Source organism: Elaeis guineensis, chromosome 1 (assembly GCF_000442705.2).
Source record: "Elaeis guineensis isolate ETL-2024a chromosome 1, EG11, whole genome shotgun sequence".
Classification (NCBI taxonomy): Eukaryota; Viridiplantae; Streptophyta; class Magnoliopsida; order Arecales; family Arecaceae; genus Elaeis; species Elaeis guineensis.
Genome location: NC_025993.2, coordinates 100,782,021 through 100,794,494, shown reverse-complemented (window position 1 = coordinate 100,794,494; position 12,474 = coordinate 100,782,021). Strand labels below are relative to the sequence as shown.

At 38.4% G+C, this 12,474-nt stretch overlaps 1 protein-coding gene across 1 annotated transcript; it reads left to right on the top strand.

Annotated features, from left to right (window-relative positions):
• The first annotated feature begins 1,500 nt into the window (after positions 1-1,500).
• LOC105060743 (serine/threonine-protein kinase D6PK) lies at positions 1,501-11,751 on the top strand. The gene is made up of 3 exons (XM_010944561.4): positions 1,501-1,778; positions 2,806-3,935; positions 10,662-11,751. The coding sequence occupies exons 2-3, from the start codon at positions 2,932-2,934 to the stop codon at positions 11,527-11,529; spliced, it is 1,872 nt and encodes a 623-aa protein (XP_010942863.1). The 5' UTR covers positions 1,501-1,778; positions 2,806-2,931; the 3' UTR covers positions 11,530-11,751.
• Positions 11,752-12,474: the final 723 nt, after the last annotated feature.

The following is a 12,474-nucleotide window of genomic DNA, read 5'->3' as shown; positions in this document are numbered from 1 at the left end:
AGCTTTACACTGCGGAAGAGGTGTTTGAGATGCCCATCACGGAGAGCTCCATGTGCTTTAGCTCATGGCCCTATGCATAGGCTTCATTGGGTTTTGTTTTTTTTATCTTAAACAAAGGATTAGATTAATCCTGGCTCTGCTCTCATGGGACAATGCTGCATTGGCTCTCTAGAAGACCTCGTTGGAGGCATCATGGGCTGATATAGCCCTTTTTATTTTGGCTATATTCTACTCTGAAGGATAGGGTGTCACACTTGAGCATGCTTAATGGCCTAACATTGACCTAACCCCTAAAAGATACCTTTCAGAAACCCCCATGACCTTGAAATGTGACTTCTGGACCACTTTAGAGCATTTCACATTGAGGGGAGAAAGGAAAAAGAAAGTGATTTGAGTATAGGAGAATATAGCAATTGCCAGGATATGTATTGAAGGCGACCTGTTTGCCATGATGGAAACTAGCCGATCGACGTAACAGACATAAAGAACAATGAAGCTTTTGTCGCAGCTAACACCGATAATTGTTATGCATGAAAGGTATTCATAATTTCATAAAGTGGAGCAAATACATGAGAGATTTTCCACTACATGCCCCAAACATGATCCTAATGTTGGAATTTTAATGGCTTTGAGTTCATTGTGGCATTGATGAATGGGCACCATCATCCATCAGGATTGTCAGTTTGGGACCCTCCATGAATCTTGCTGCAAGCTAAACCTACAGGAGATTCCCCATGCTCCTTATTTGAACCCATCCTCCCCTCTCTCTTTTTAATGGTAATTAAGAAGCTGCGGCCAAAGTGCACCAGAGCCATAGATGCTGCTAACTGAGCTGATATGATTTGTCGTGGCCCCACGAGCATTACGTTGCACACCTATTCCTGCTTAGCGTGATAATAAATTTGGAAGCATATGCTCACATAGTTTTTGTGCAAATTAAACATCAGAAGTCATCCCACTCCACCGTGACTGCCAAACAACACTGTAAACAAGCTCTGCAGAGCTGCACCAAGAGCAAATCGAATTCAAATGGTTGTCCAGCACGCGGCTGCCAACTCTGACAGGCTTCACGCATCGTTATCAGGGAGCTCGACCTATTAGCCTTCTGGTTTGGCCACAACACTATTATTAATATCAGCCTCTAATCCACCTGGATTACTTACCCAAACAAAAGAATGCATGAGAGGTATTAATCTTTATTTAAATATTTCTTATCCAAGGCCCAAAATGCATTGGGTCGAGGGGAATGGGGACGAGGAGGGATCGAAGAGAGTGAGGATGTTTTTGTCATTTCAAAAGCTGTAGGAATTGGCTTTTGTGTGAAGGAGGGCATTTTTGTCATTTAGAAAATGTCTTGGTTCCTAGGGGGGGATGAGGGGCTGTGGGGGAAGTGCACCTAGATATTGGGGATTTGTGGGGGTAAATTTGAAAGGCATTGAGACAAGTGAGGGAGGGCTTTTGGGTTGTGGACAAAAATAAAAATAATGGAATAATCGGAGGAGAGAAGCTTTAGCTTTGGCTTTAGCTTTACCTTTGACCCCTCTATTCTCTTCTTTACATACACCATAACCAGATTCAACACCCCCACCTACAGGCCCAACACCTTTCTAAAACTTCCCCCTTTCTTTTATTTTTTTTTTTTCTTGATCCCTCTTTGTTTTCTCCAGCTCTCTCTCCTTTTCCTCTATTCTCTTCTTTGTGGAGACTGGGAGGAGGGAGGCCTGCAGCCAGAACTACCTCCCGTCTGTCAAACTAAAGTTGTGATCTTTGAGGACAAGGTAAATGCCTTTGGCCTCCCTTTATCTCACTTCTGTCTGGATTTCTTTACATCTCCATTTACGGCTACTATTTTCTGTTCTTTTTTCCTTTGTTAGAGTTGGATCTGTATTAAGGTTTGGATCTGCCTTTTAGATCTCTGTTGATGTTTTGAAGGTGGGGATTGGGGGCATTTCAAGGGAATAACATTTCATTAGGGCTTGCATGAATCTCTAGATACTCCCTCTTTCTATTTGTTTTTGCTGAAAGGTCCTTTCTTAGGTGCTATTTTGGTTTTTATAACCTTTCGGTGGAGAAAGACTGCATTTTGATGCGGCTGCCATGATCCCTGGTCCTTGATTCATAGTTTTCACATTTTTCTCATCTTTTTCATTATGGGGGTTTCTGGGGTTCCTGGAAAAAGCATTTTATAAAAGTGTGGATGTACAAATCCAGGCTGCATCTAGCTCTTTGTTGGAGAGAAAGTGTTTTATTATAAGTCTAGGGTCCACCTTCCTCTCTGTTGTGGAAAGACTGAATCTTGATGTGCGCTTTATGCGACCTTTACTTTATTTAAGCCCTTTTATTTGGTCGATTTAGGTCTATGCCTTGTGGTCTTCCTCTCAAGTATATGGATCTGTTTGTGCTGATGCATTGTTGGATGACCTTGTTTCTTTTCTTCTTTAGATCTTATACTACCAAGGGGCTCTGAATTATATAGCACTTTTTGTTACATAAGTATTCATCCTTTTGGACTATGGTGAAGTTATTAAGTGAGTGAATCTGTCTGCTCTGCATTTGGGATCTTGATGGATAGATCAGCATGGTTTTCCTGAGGAGTTAGGTTTGTTATTGGAATGGGAGGTGGGCATGTTTTAAACATGCAGTTTCTGGCTTTTTGATCTTTTGGGATATTTTTTCAAGGCAGATTTTGCTTATGTATTCTTTCCTTTCTTTGCTACTCGTATGTTAGTTGCAACGTCTGTCTTCTTTCTTGCACCGTTCACAGTGCTATGAACTTTATCTGATGGTGGAGCACCACATGTGCAGATCTATCGAGGATGGAGAAGAAGGCATTTGATTCTTCAGCAGAATGCTGCATGCTTTTTCTGAAACCATGGAGCAGGTCATGGACTGGTTTAACTTGCTAGATGTACAAGTTCAGCATTTAGTTCAATGGCTTCAAAAACTATTCCTCAAACTTGCTCTGAACAACAGCTCAAAACACCTGTTAACCAAACGGTAGAGTCAAATTCTCGTAAGCCTTCACCTTTGAAGATCCCTAAACCAAGCAAATCAGAGCCCACTACGCCCAGAAGAATGCCAAAATCTGTAAATCAGAGCACCCCGAAACATAGTGCAGCAGAGGTAGCAGACCAAAAACCAAATCACCATCGAAAAGAATCTGTTGACTCTTTACCAGATAAGGTTCCTCAGAAGACTGTCCTTTCACCAGAATCTAAAGACGTGCATCCCTCCTCTGGTAGTCTTAAACAACCAGTCCAACAAAGAGATCCAGAGGAACTGCCACAGTCGAATGGGACCTCAAGCTTGGAAGCTAATGTAGAACAAGAAAAGAAAATTTCAGAGCGGAGCAGTGCAAATGATAGCTTTGTTTCTGCCAAAGTTAGTGATGGGACCAGCAGTGTCACAAAGACCAGCGGAAGTGCTAAGATCAGTGACCGAGCTGATTTTGTTGAGAGTGGAAAGAGCAGTATGTGCAGGGCCAGTACAAGCACTGATGTCAGTGATGAGAGCTCATGTAGCAGCATGAGTAGTAGTGTTACAAAGCCTCACAAAGCAAATGATTCAAGATGGGAAGCGATTCAAATGGTGCGAGCTAGAGATGGTGTTCTGGGTTTGAGCCATTTCCGGCTTCTAAAGAGACTAGGCTGTGGTGATATTGGTAGTGTGTATCTATCAGAGTTAAGTGGAACAAAGAGTTATTTTGCAATGAAGGTCATGGACAAGGCATCTCTGGCAAGTCGTAAGAAGCTGCTTAGGGCTCAGACTGAGAGGGAGATACTGCAGTCTCTTGATCATCCATTTCTTCCAACATTGTACACCCATTTTGAGACTGATAAATTCTCATGTCTTGTGATGGAGTTCTGCCCAGGAGGAGATCTGCACACCCTTCGACAGAGGCAACCTGGGAAATATTTTCCAGAGCAAGCTGCAAAGTAAGTTCTGCTACTTCAACTTTTTAGCGCAATCAATTTTTTTCCATGTTGAAAATTTAAGTGGTCTGGTAAGGTCATCAATTATTTATTTTAAGCAGACATTCACTTGTTTATCCATGTGGTTCCTTATATTTTCTTGTGCTAAAAATAGCACTGGAATTCAGTAATTTTTCATGCTTAAACTATGTCATGTGGGTAATGCTGCAGAGTAAGTGATTTGATTATTTTCAACTTCTTTGATAACTATGGAACCTTCTTTATTTCTTTTACTTTTATCCATGTAAACTGTTAGAATCATTTCCAGAGCACACACATTTTTGGCTGCAAATGCTGCTGCAGCGGTTTTGTTTGTAGTTTAATTGCTGGATGTTTGGAGAGAGCATCATGAAGTTTGTGTAAATAGGTAAGTGTTGAAACTGAAGAATGGGCTCTGACAGATCTGACAAGATTGTAACCATCATGTAACCCTCCAATTTCACTTAGCACCTGATTCCTGTGCAGGAATTTGAATCAGAACAGGTACAATTTGATTGTGGAGATGCCTTTTCTCATGAACTGTAGAGAGGTCGTAGCTTGTCAAAGTGTAAAAGAGCTGTTGATAAGTCTCTCTGATTTGATATCAGAAACTTGGCATCAGGTTCTAGGTGGCAAACTAATGTTAATCCATGCAACTTTCATCTGATCTTGCACATATGAAGTGTCAAGAATCACAGCCACAGTAAAGCATGTGATCATCACCAACTATGACCATGACTTGATTCTTTTTTATGTTTTCTCGATAACATCAGAAGGAATTCATTGGTGGAAACTCATTCTAAACTGAGTCATTAAACATGAGCTTTACAAGTCCTCCATCAAATCAAAATTGTGCTGTAAAGTTATCTTTAAAACATATTGAAGATTGACTGCTTTCCAGTTTGGCTCGATGGCTTAAAATCCATGTCTAAGAGATCAAAAGAGTTCTCTTTATCAAACATTGTCAACTTATATTTTTTCTAATTTCTTTCCATGTCTAAGGAAATCTTAGAGGGTTGCCCTCTAGTAAGTTTAAACTGCAACCATAAGATAGATTGGCCTGCCAGCCAATGGACATGACAATCCATTTCTTTCTTAATTTGCCTTTAGAAGGAACTAGGGCCAGTCATAGATTCTGCTCAATCATTCTCAAATTATGTTGATAATAGTTGACCCCATTTCAATGGTAAAGTTCCCGGATGACTATGCTTTACTACTTTTATAAGGAACTCTTGGATGGTCTCAGTTAGCTTGTTTACTTGGTTTTTTAACCTTCTCATAATGGCCCCAGCAATGTAATGTGATTATGCACTTTTGGAAAGGAGTGTCATTGATATGTCAAAAAGTAGTAAAGAGCAAAAAATAAAGCTTGTATCACACATGTCATCACACTATCGAAAAGTTATGTGAAACCAGATTTTGGATCAGTAAACTTTGCACTTCAGTTTCCAGAATTATTCAATTGACTTCATGATTATATATGCAATCCTGTTGAAGAAGTTAACCTTACTACTTGAGAGCACCTTCTTTTCTGTTTCCTCTGTCCGAAAAGCCTTATGCCATCTTTCAGATATTTGTCTTCAGAACCTATTAAGGGTTAAATCTTTGACCAATTCATCTGTGCCTTCCTAGTTTCTTCCTATTTTCTTACAATTTTATACAAGTCTGAGATTGACTACTCATCAATGCTTCCGTTGACCATGCTGTATTAAGTGATTATTCATTGCTTTATCATCTACTAAAGCAGCTTTAGGACTTCATACTATTAATTTGTTCTCTTAAATTACGGACTGTGGCCTTACCGTTACATCCTTTTTTTTATGCACAAAATGCTCATATGTGCATCGAGGACTCAACCTTTGTTTGGGACAAAATAATAAATGACTTGTACATAAAATTGGCTGTTCGCTGATATCAATCTATAAATGACTATCAGCCCTTGCACTGACTTTTTACTAATAACTCTACAATTTGTTTGTAGCATGCAGAAGTGCTTTTTCCGGTACATCATTATCTTAATTAGCTCAAGCTCTTCTATTGCATAAAACTGTTAATATTTTTCTATTTTATTGATGATTGCGGCTGTTGGAACTTGCACCATATTCTTGTGAGGGCCTACCTAAGTGACCAGTTCCATCTCCTGACATACAACATATCTAGGTGCTGAAATGTGCGACATGCCTAGATCAGATAAAGTCAGCAGAGTGTCTTCATTATTACATTATCTTTCCAAATTTTTGCTTGTAACGAAATACCTAGTCTAACCTTATGATAGATGATCTAAGGGATAAATGTTTCTTCAATATTATTAAGTTTGTTTATTTGACATGGAAGTGTGCTTGTTAATTGTGGAGCTTATTTAAGTATGCAAATTATGGAGGATTACCTTCTTGTTTTGTTTCTCATCCAGTATATCTTAATAGTTCTTTCAGCTATTATGAAATTTTAGCAAATGTCAGAGTTTTTACTGGAACTCCAAAATCTTTTTTTTTTTCTTTTTTTTTTTTTTTTGGTTTTAGCTGAAACTGATATGGAAATTTTGGAGTGTCAAACAAATTAACCATTTGGACCATATTGTGTGTTGTGTGATGAATTTTGGTCCTCTCGAGAGGAGAGAATTTATACTCTCTATATCTCTCTGTGTGTATGTGTGTATAGGATATAGATTTTGTTCTTTTAGGGAGGAAAGAGTATCTACTCTTCTCAAGTTCAAAATTAATAGTGGAGCATCCAGATTAAAGATTCACACCTTAATAATAATTCATGCCACTAAAACTGCTTAAAAACTAAAAATCATATACTTTGGTAGTCCCTAACTGGTGCATTATGTGGGTACAAAAATGAATGGTTAAAATGATGTGAGATCATGTTTTGCTATGATCTCAGCATCAAAAGCTATTGATTTTTGAATCCATATATTTTTTAATGTGTGTAGGTCATGATCAATAAACTTAATTCTCAATTTAAATGCTTTATCATATGTTTTAGCACAATCGCACGTGTACCCATGATTCATAGATTAGCGATCACTAAAATATGTGATATTTTGTTTTTATGCATTTATAGTAGTATAAATCATGATTAGTGGTGTGGATCTTCGATTTAAGTGCCCCAATATTGATTTTGGACTCAAGAGGTGCAGGACCCCTCCTCTGAAGAGGAGCATAACTTATTTCCTATTCATCCCATTGCTTGTTTAAATGTTAAATATGTATTCTCTTTATAGCTTATATTATATAATTACTGAAGATTCCAAAGCATTGGAACATTAGTTAGAGGAAGCCAAGTATTAATATTTTGACATACATTTGGCGGTGATAGAATTTAACTATTGCAGGTATTTATTTAATGTTATGTTAGAAAGCCACCAAAAAAAAAAAAACATGATATTACATTCTGAAGTCTAAAGATGATGGCTTAGTGTTTTACATTTTCTTTTAAAAAATTTGTTTACTGAGAAACCAATTTAAATGTTACATGCAAAACTTCCCAAACAATATAGTGAACTTCATAAATGTCTGTTCTATTCTCCCCATGTTATTAATTTTTAATTTTTATTCTTTAAGGCTAGAACTCTCAAAACTAGTGCCAAAACCACCGAAATTGACAAAGCTGCTGGAACTGAAACTCATTTTTCCAATTGAGACCAACACTGAATTTACAAACCTTGATCCAAACTCAATTTTGGTGCCATGAGGAGTGTTTGTTGTTTATTCAGTATGTTACCTGTTATGTATGCCCATGGATGTTATTTGGGTATTCTAAACACAAGCACATGCATTTAGGCATGTTTTTGGACATGTTTTTCCATGTTCCTGTTTGGATGAAAGCAGATAGGGAAAAAAATGATCTTAAACCTTCTATTTAGGTTACATTGGACAATCTTATAGACATTATCGCAACATCATGATTAGTAACCACTGTTGACGTTGCTGGGAGTGACTGATCTAACCTGCAAGCTTAAAATTTGACTCAAAATTTGACAATATCAATTCTTGGATCTTATCCAATTCCTGTTATAAAGAGATCAAGCTTACCACATAACTGCCACTCTACTCTTGTTCTTGAATGCTCTCATGTCAAACATGAAATCATTCATTAATTCATAGAAGAAACATGGTTCTACTATTTGAAGCATAACTGGCATCTCCAATTCTCTTAAAGCTAGAATAGATATTGATGCTTAAAGATAGACTTTCTGGTATGATATAGCATGGAAGAAATGATAGGTAATGATTTGTGAACCAAGGTAAAAGAGGATGTTGTGTTAAGAAGTTAAAGAAGCATCTTGGAGAATGATGATTATAAGCATAATGAAAAGATCATGGGAGATGGCAGTGTAAAGAATTAGCACCAACATTGATATTGGTCAACTAAATTCATGCATAAGGTAGTGAAAGATCGTGATGGAGGAATTATGTAAAATGGGGAAACTAGAAAAGCTAGGTTGGATGTATGTTATAAGCGAGAAGTTTAATAAATAATTAGAACTTAATGGCAAGGGAGTTGACAGTCTTACATTTGAGCACTATGATGTGGTGGCGGAATTGTGGTTTTGATAGTGAAAGGAAGGAGAGATGTTGAGGAGGGCAAAATAGTGAATCAATGAAGTTTTTTTTTTTGTTTTTTAATCATCCTGGACATGGTTGGGATACAATTTGGCTCTGAAGTGTATGGAGATCCACATCTAGAGCTGTTAGCAATTTGGCTCGGCAGTGTATGTTGAATTAAAGATCTACCTTATTTGGGGATTTTGCTTGCCTCCATAAATGGAGATTGTGCATTGTCAGCGATAACCAACACAATCAATATGTTTGATTGCTATATTATTTTAGATAGGACTTTGAGTTGTGATGGTGATTATCAACCATGCTGGTGATAAATTCCTTAACATGTTCAGCCTATCATTCTTTTCCACAGATACTTTATGTTCTGCAGCATGGGAAATTGATGAGCATGAAGGTATTGATGCAAGTTTGCTGTTATCATTGTTAGCCACAGCTATAAATAAAATAGTAGTGATTTTGAAGTCAGGAAATGGCATATTCGTGACTTAGGATGCTTGTATCTTGTCAGAAGTGGCAGCAACTTGCATTTGGGTGGTGTGGAATCCAGAAAATATTCATTTGCAGCCTTCCTAAAGTTGGTAATTGAATTGAAGTATACCTGTTTACCATGTTTGGAGAGGATGTTCACAAGCAAGACAAGAATTTTTGTATTGGTCTTTAGTTAACCGTGTGATATGAATACCATGGTATCTTAAGCAAGGCTTGACCATAGGGCCCTGTTTTCATGGTTGAGATAATGAATATCAAGCACCTTAATTTAAAGTTCAGTCTGCTGTCATAAGTGGAGACATATTTTCTTAATATTGTCATTATGTTGGGCCTTCATAGATTTACCTATCGTCTTAGCTGAAAAATATCCATGAAGGTGTTTTTGATTACCTGTGTTCTGCTGTGGTGCAGTGTCATCACAGCCATAACTCATGAGCTTGCCTAACTGGCTTGGCAGCGTGAGTGTTTGACCATGATTTTTCATTAGCTGCCTGAATCAAGGTGATGGTGAATTTTGGTGTGAGGTGCTAACCTCTCAAAATTTAGGATGTGAAGGCACCTCACCTTGAAGCATCTATATGGCATAATTTAAATCCCGTGAGATGGGGCTGTCTCGTTTTTTCCATGGAATAGGATGCACCCCATCTAGATACTTGGGACTGGAGATGTCTCAAGATATGCTGATCGGGATGCTGTAACGATAGTGGAACAGTCCTATCTTGACACTTGAGATTGTACCCCATCCCGGTGTCCCGCCGGGAGTTGAATCCTTGATATTTGGTGTTAAAAATAACACTATCCACTCATTTGCTTCTTGTATTTGAAGAAGCCATAGTATGAGAAATTAGATAATGGCAACAATGATTGGTACAATAGAGATTGAGTTGCGGTTAGACCAAAGATGAAGAAAGCTGATGCAAGAACTTAAGAAATATTTTGGGTTGAGTTGACACATTAGAAGTTTGTCTAATTAGACGCATTCTACATGTGAATGATGTTTTTACAACTTTACTATTGCCTAAATTTAAAATTCCTGTGCAGAAACCAAGATCATCATTAATGAAACTCTGGTTAAAAGGAGAAAGATAAAGACCTTGCAGAACTAAGAGATCGGAGACCTTCAGTATAGGGCAAGAAGAGACAGTTATATATATTAAGTAAATTATAAGAAGAGACAAAAGCTGTTATTACCTTTTGAAGCCATACTAATTGTTTCACTCTCATTCATAGACTTTGTTTGAAATGCTTTAAAATAAAATCATAGGGGCCAACTAAAAGTTCTAGTTGCATAAAATAATTGCCTTTTAGCGTAATCCACCAACCAGCCACTTGCTTTGCGCTGCAAAGTCACACTCTTGCAACTAATGCTAAATTTAATTATCGCTAATCAATCCAGGGACCATTGTTTTCATACACATTTCAGCTCCCATTCAGCATCTAACAAGCTGCTATCTTTGTTGGCAATCAGGTCTTGAACTCAAATGCATGAACTTCAAAAATTGAAGATGATTAAGAACTTCAAGCCAATTATCAGTTTGACATGAGATAATTACCTAAACAAAATTTTTATTTCACCTGTTGTATTATAGGTTTCTTTAAAAAGAAAACTAAATAGTTGCATGCGCATTATTCATTATTATTTTTTAAATTGCAGGTTCTACGTAGCAGAGGTCCTCCTTGCACTGGAATATTTACACATGCTGGGTATCATATACCGTGATCTTAAGCCGGAGAATGTCCTTGTGCGGGAGGATGGGCATATCATGCTCTCCGACTTTGACCTCTCCCTCCGATGTGCAGTTAGCCCCACACTCATCAAGTCCTCAAACCCAGACTCTGAGTCCTTCCGAAGAAACAACCCAGTCTACTGTGTCCAGCCTGCATGCATTGAACCATCCTGCATACAGCCTTCATGCGTGGCCCCTACCACCTGCTTTGGGCCCCGCCTTTTCTCCAAGTCCAAGAAGGAGCGGAAACCAAAACCTGAGATTGGAAACCAGGTTAGTCCATTGCCTGAGCTCATAGCAGAGCCTACTGATGCTCGGTCAATGTCATTTGTTGGTACACACGAGTACTTGGCCCCCGAGATTATCAAAGGTGAGGGGCATGGGAGTGCCGTGGACTGGTGGACATTTGGCATCTTCTTGTATGAGCTTTTGTTTGGCAAAACTCCATTTAAAGGGTCAGGTAACAGGGCCACGCTCTTCAATGTTGTTGGGCAGCCTTTGCGGTTCCCGGAGTCTCCAATTGTGAGCTTCTCTGCAAGAGACCTGATAAGGGGACTGCTTGTGAAGGAGCCACAGCATAGGCTTGCATACAAGCGTGGGGCTACAGAGATCAAACAGCACCCTTTCTTTGAGGGTGTGAACTGGGCCTTGATACGGTGTGCAAGCCCTCCAGAGATCCCAAAACCAGTTGAGGTTGACTGGTCCCCACGACCACCAGCATCAACAAGTGAAAAGGTTGCCTCTACGGCTAATCAGAAAGGGTCTGATAACTATCTAGAATTTGATTTCTTTTAACTGGGTTTTTCCTTAGCTGGATAGATTTGTTGTATCAAGGGAAGGTGTAGAGTTTTCTCATATTTCAGGATGGCAGGTGATTTCAATTATAGATTGTTAGATTTCGGTCACGCTGCTTCTGTTGTTTCCCAGTGGACAATCCAATTTCCAAATTTGTATTCCTTAATGAATGCTGAAATATTTTTATGTTTCTAATGTTAATTACTCAAATATCTCGCTCTCTGTCATTGATTTCAGAAAGCTTCCGTTCGTTAATTTGTTTTAGGTGTTTTGGGTCATATGGTCATTATATCCTGTTGGTTCTTAAGCTTGGCAAAGAATATCTGGTATATTTGAGGAGTAATTTAGATTGTGGAGACCTATGTTGATCATCTTGGAATCACTTGCAATAGCAACTGAAGCAGGTTAAAACTTCCTGGAGCTTTTGTTCATACCATGTGTTGATTCATGTATTGCCAAATTATTCTAGCCGGGGAAGCTATTTAGCTCATCATTCAGCAAATTCCATCTTAATTCTAGGTGATAGCGAGCTGATGTTATTAATTAAGCTGCAACACCATTCAGTTCATTTCTCTATTTGTGCAAGCATTGCCTTGATTTACCTCTCTTCATAAATGTTATGATATTTCACCGGCCATTATGCAGGCTCTGAAAGGATCAGATTCAACTCCAAATAGCTACCTGGGGGTGATAACTCTTCTAATGTGGCTGGTGGCAAGATTTCTACTGTTTGCTGATTGCTTGATGCGCATGAGGCTGTCTGGTATAAAGGTAAAGCAAGATCGTGTATGGACAGAAACTAAAACTTTGCGAATCCTTATAGATTTGCGCCTTTCGCATATTGTCTCTTTTGGCTGATGAAATAAATATAGGGATTGATTCATTCACTTAGAATATTGAGTATATGCATTAATGAGTTACCAGAAAAGAAATCTAGTGGTAAAG

What these genes read in the sequence shown, in the direction of transcription:
- LOC105060743 (XM_010944561.4), top strand. Translation starts at nt 2,932, where the DNA reads ATGGCTTCAAAAACTATTCCTCAAACTTGCTCTGAACAACAGCTCAAA. An exon ending in TTTCCAGAGCAAGCTGCAAA is followed by an intron (nt 3,936 to 10,661) that starts GTAAGTTCTGCT and finishes TTTAAATTGCAG; the next exon opens with GTTCTACGTAGCAGAGGTCC.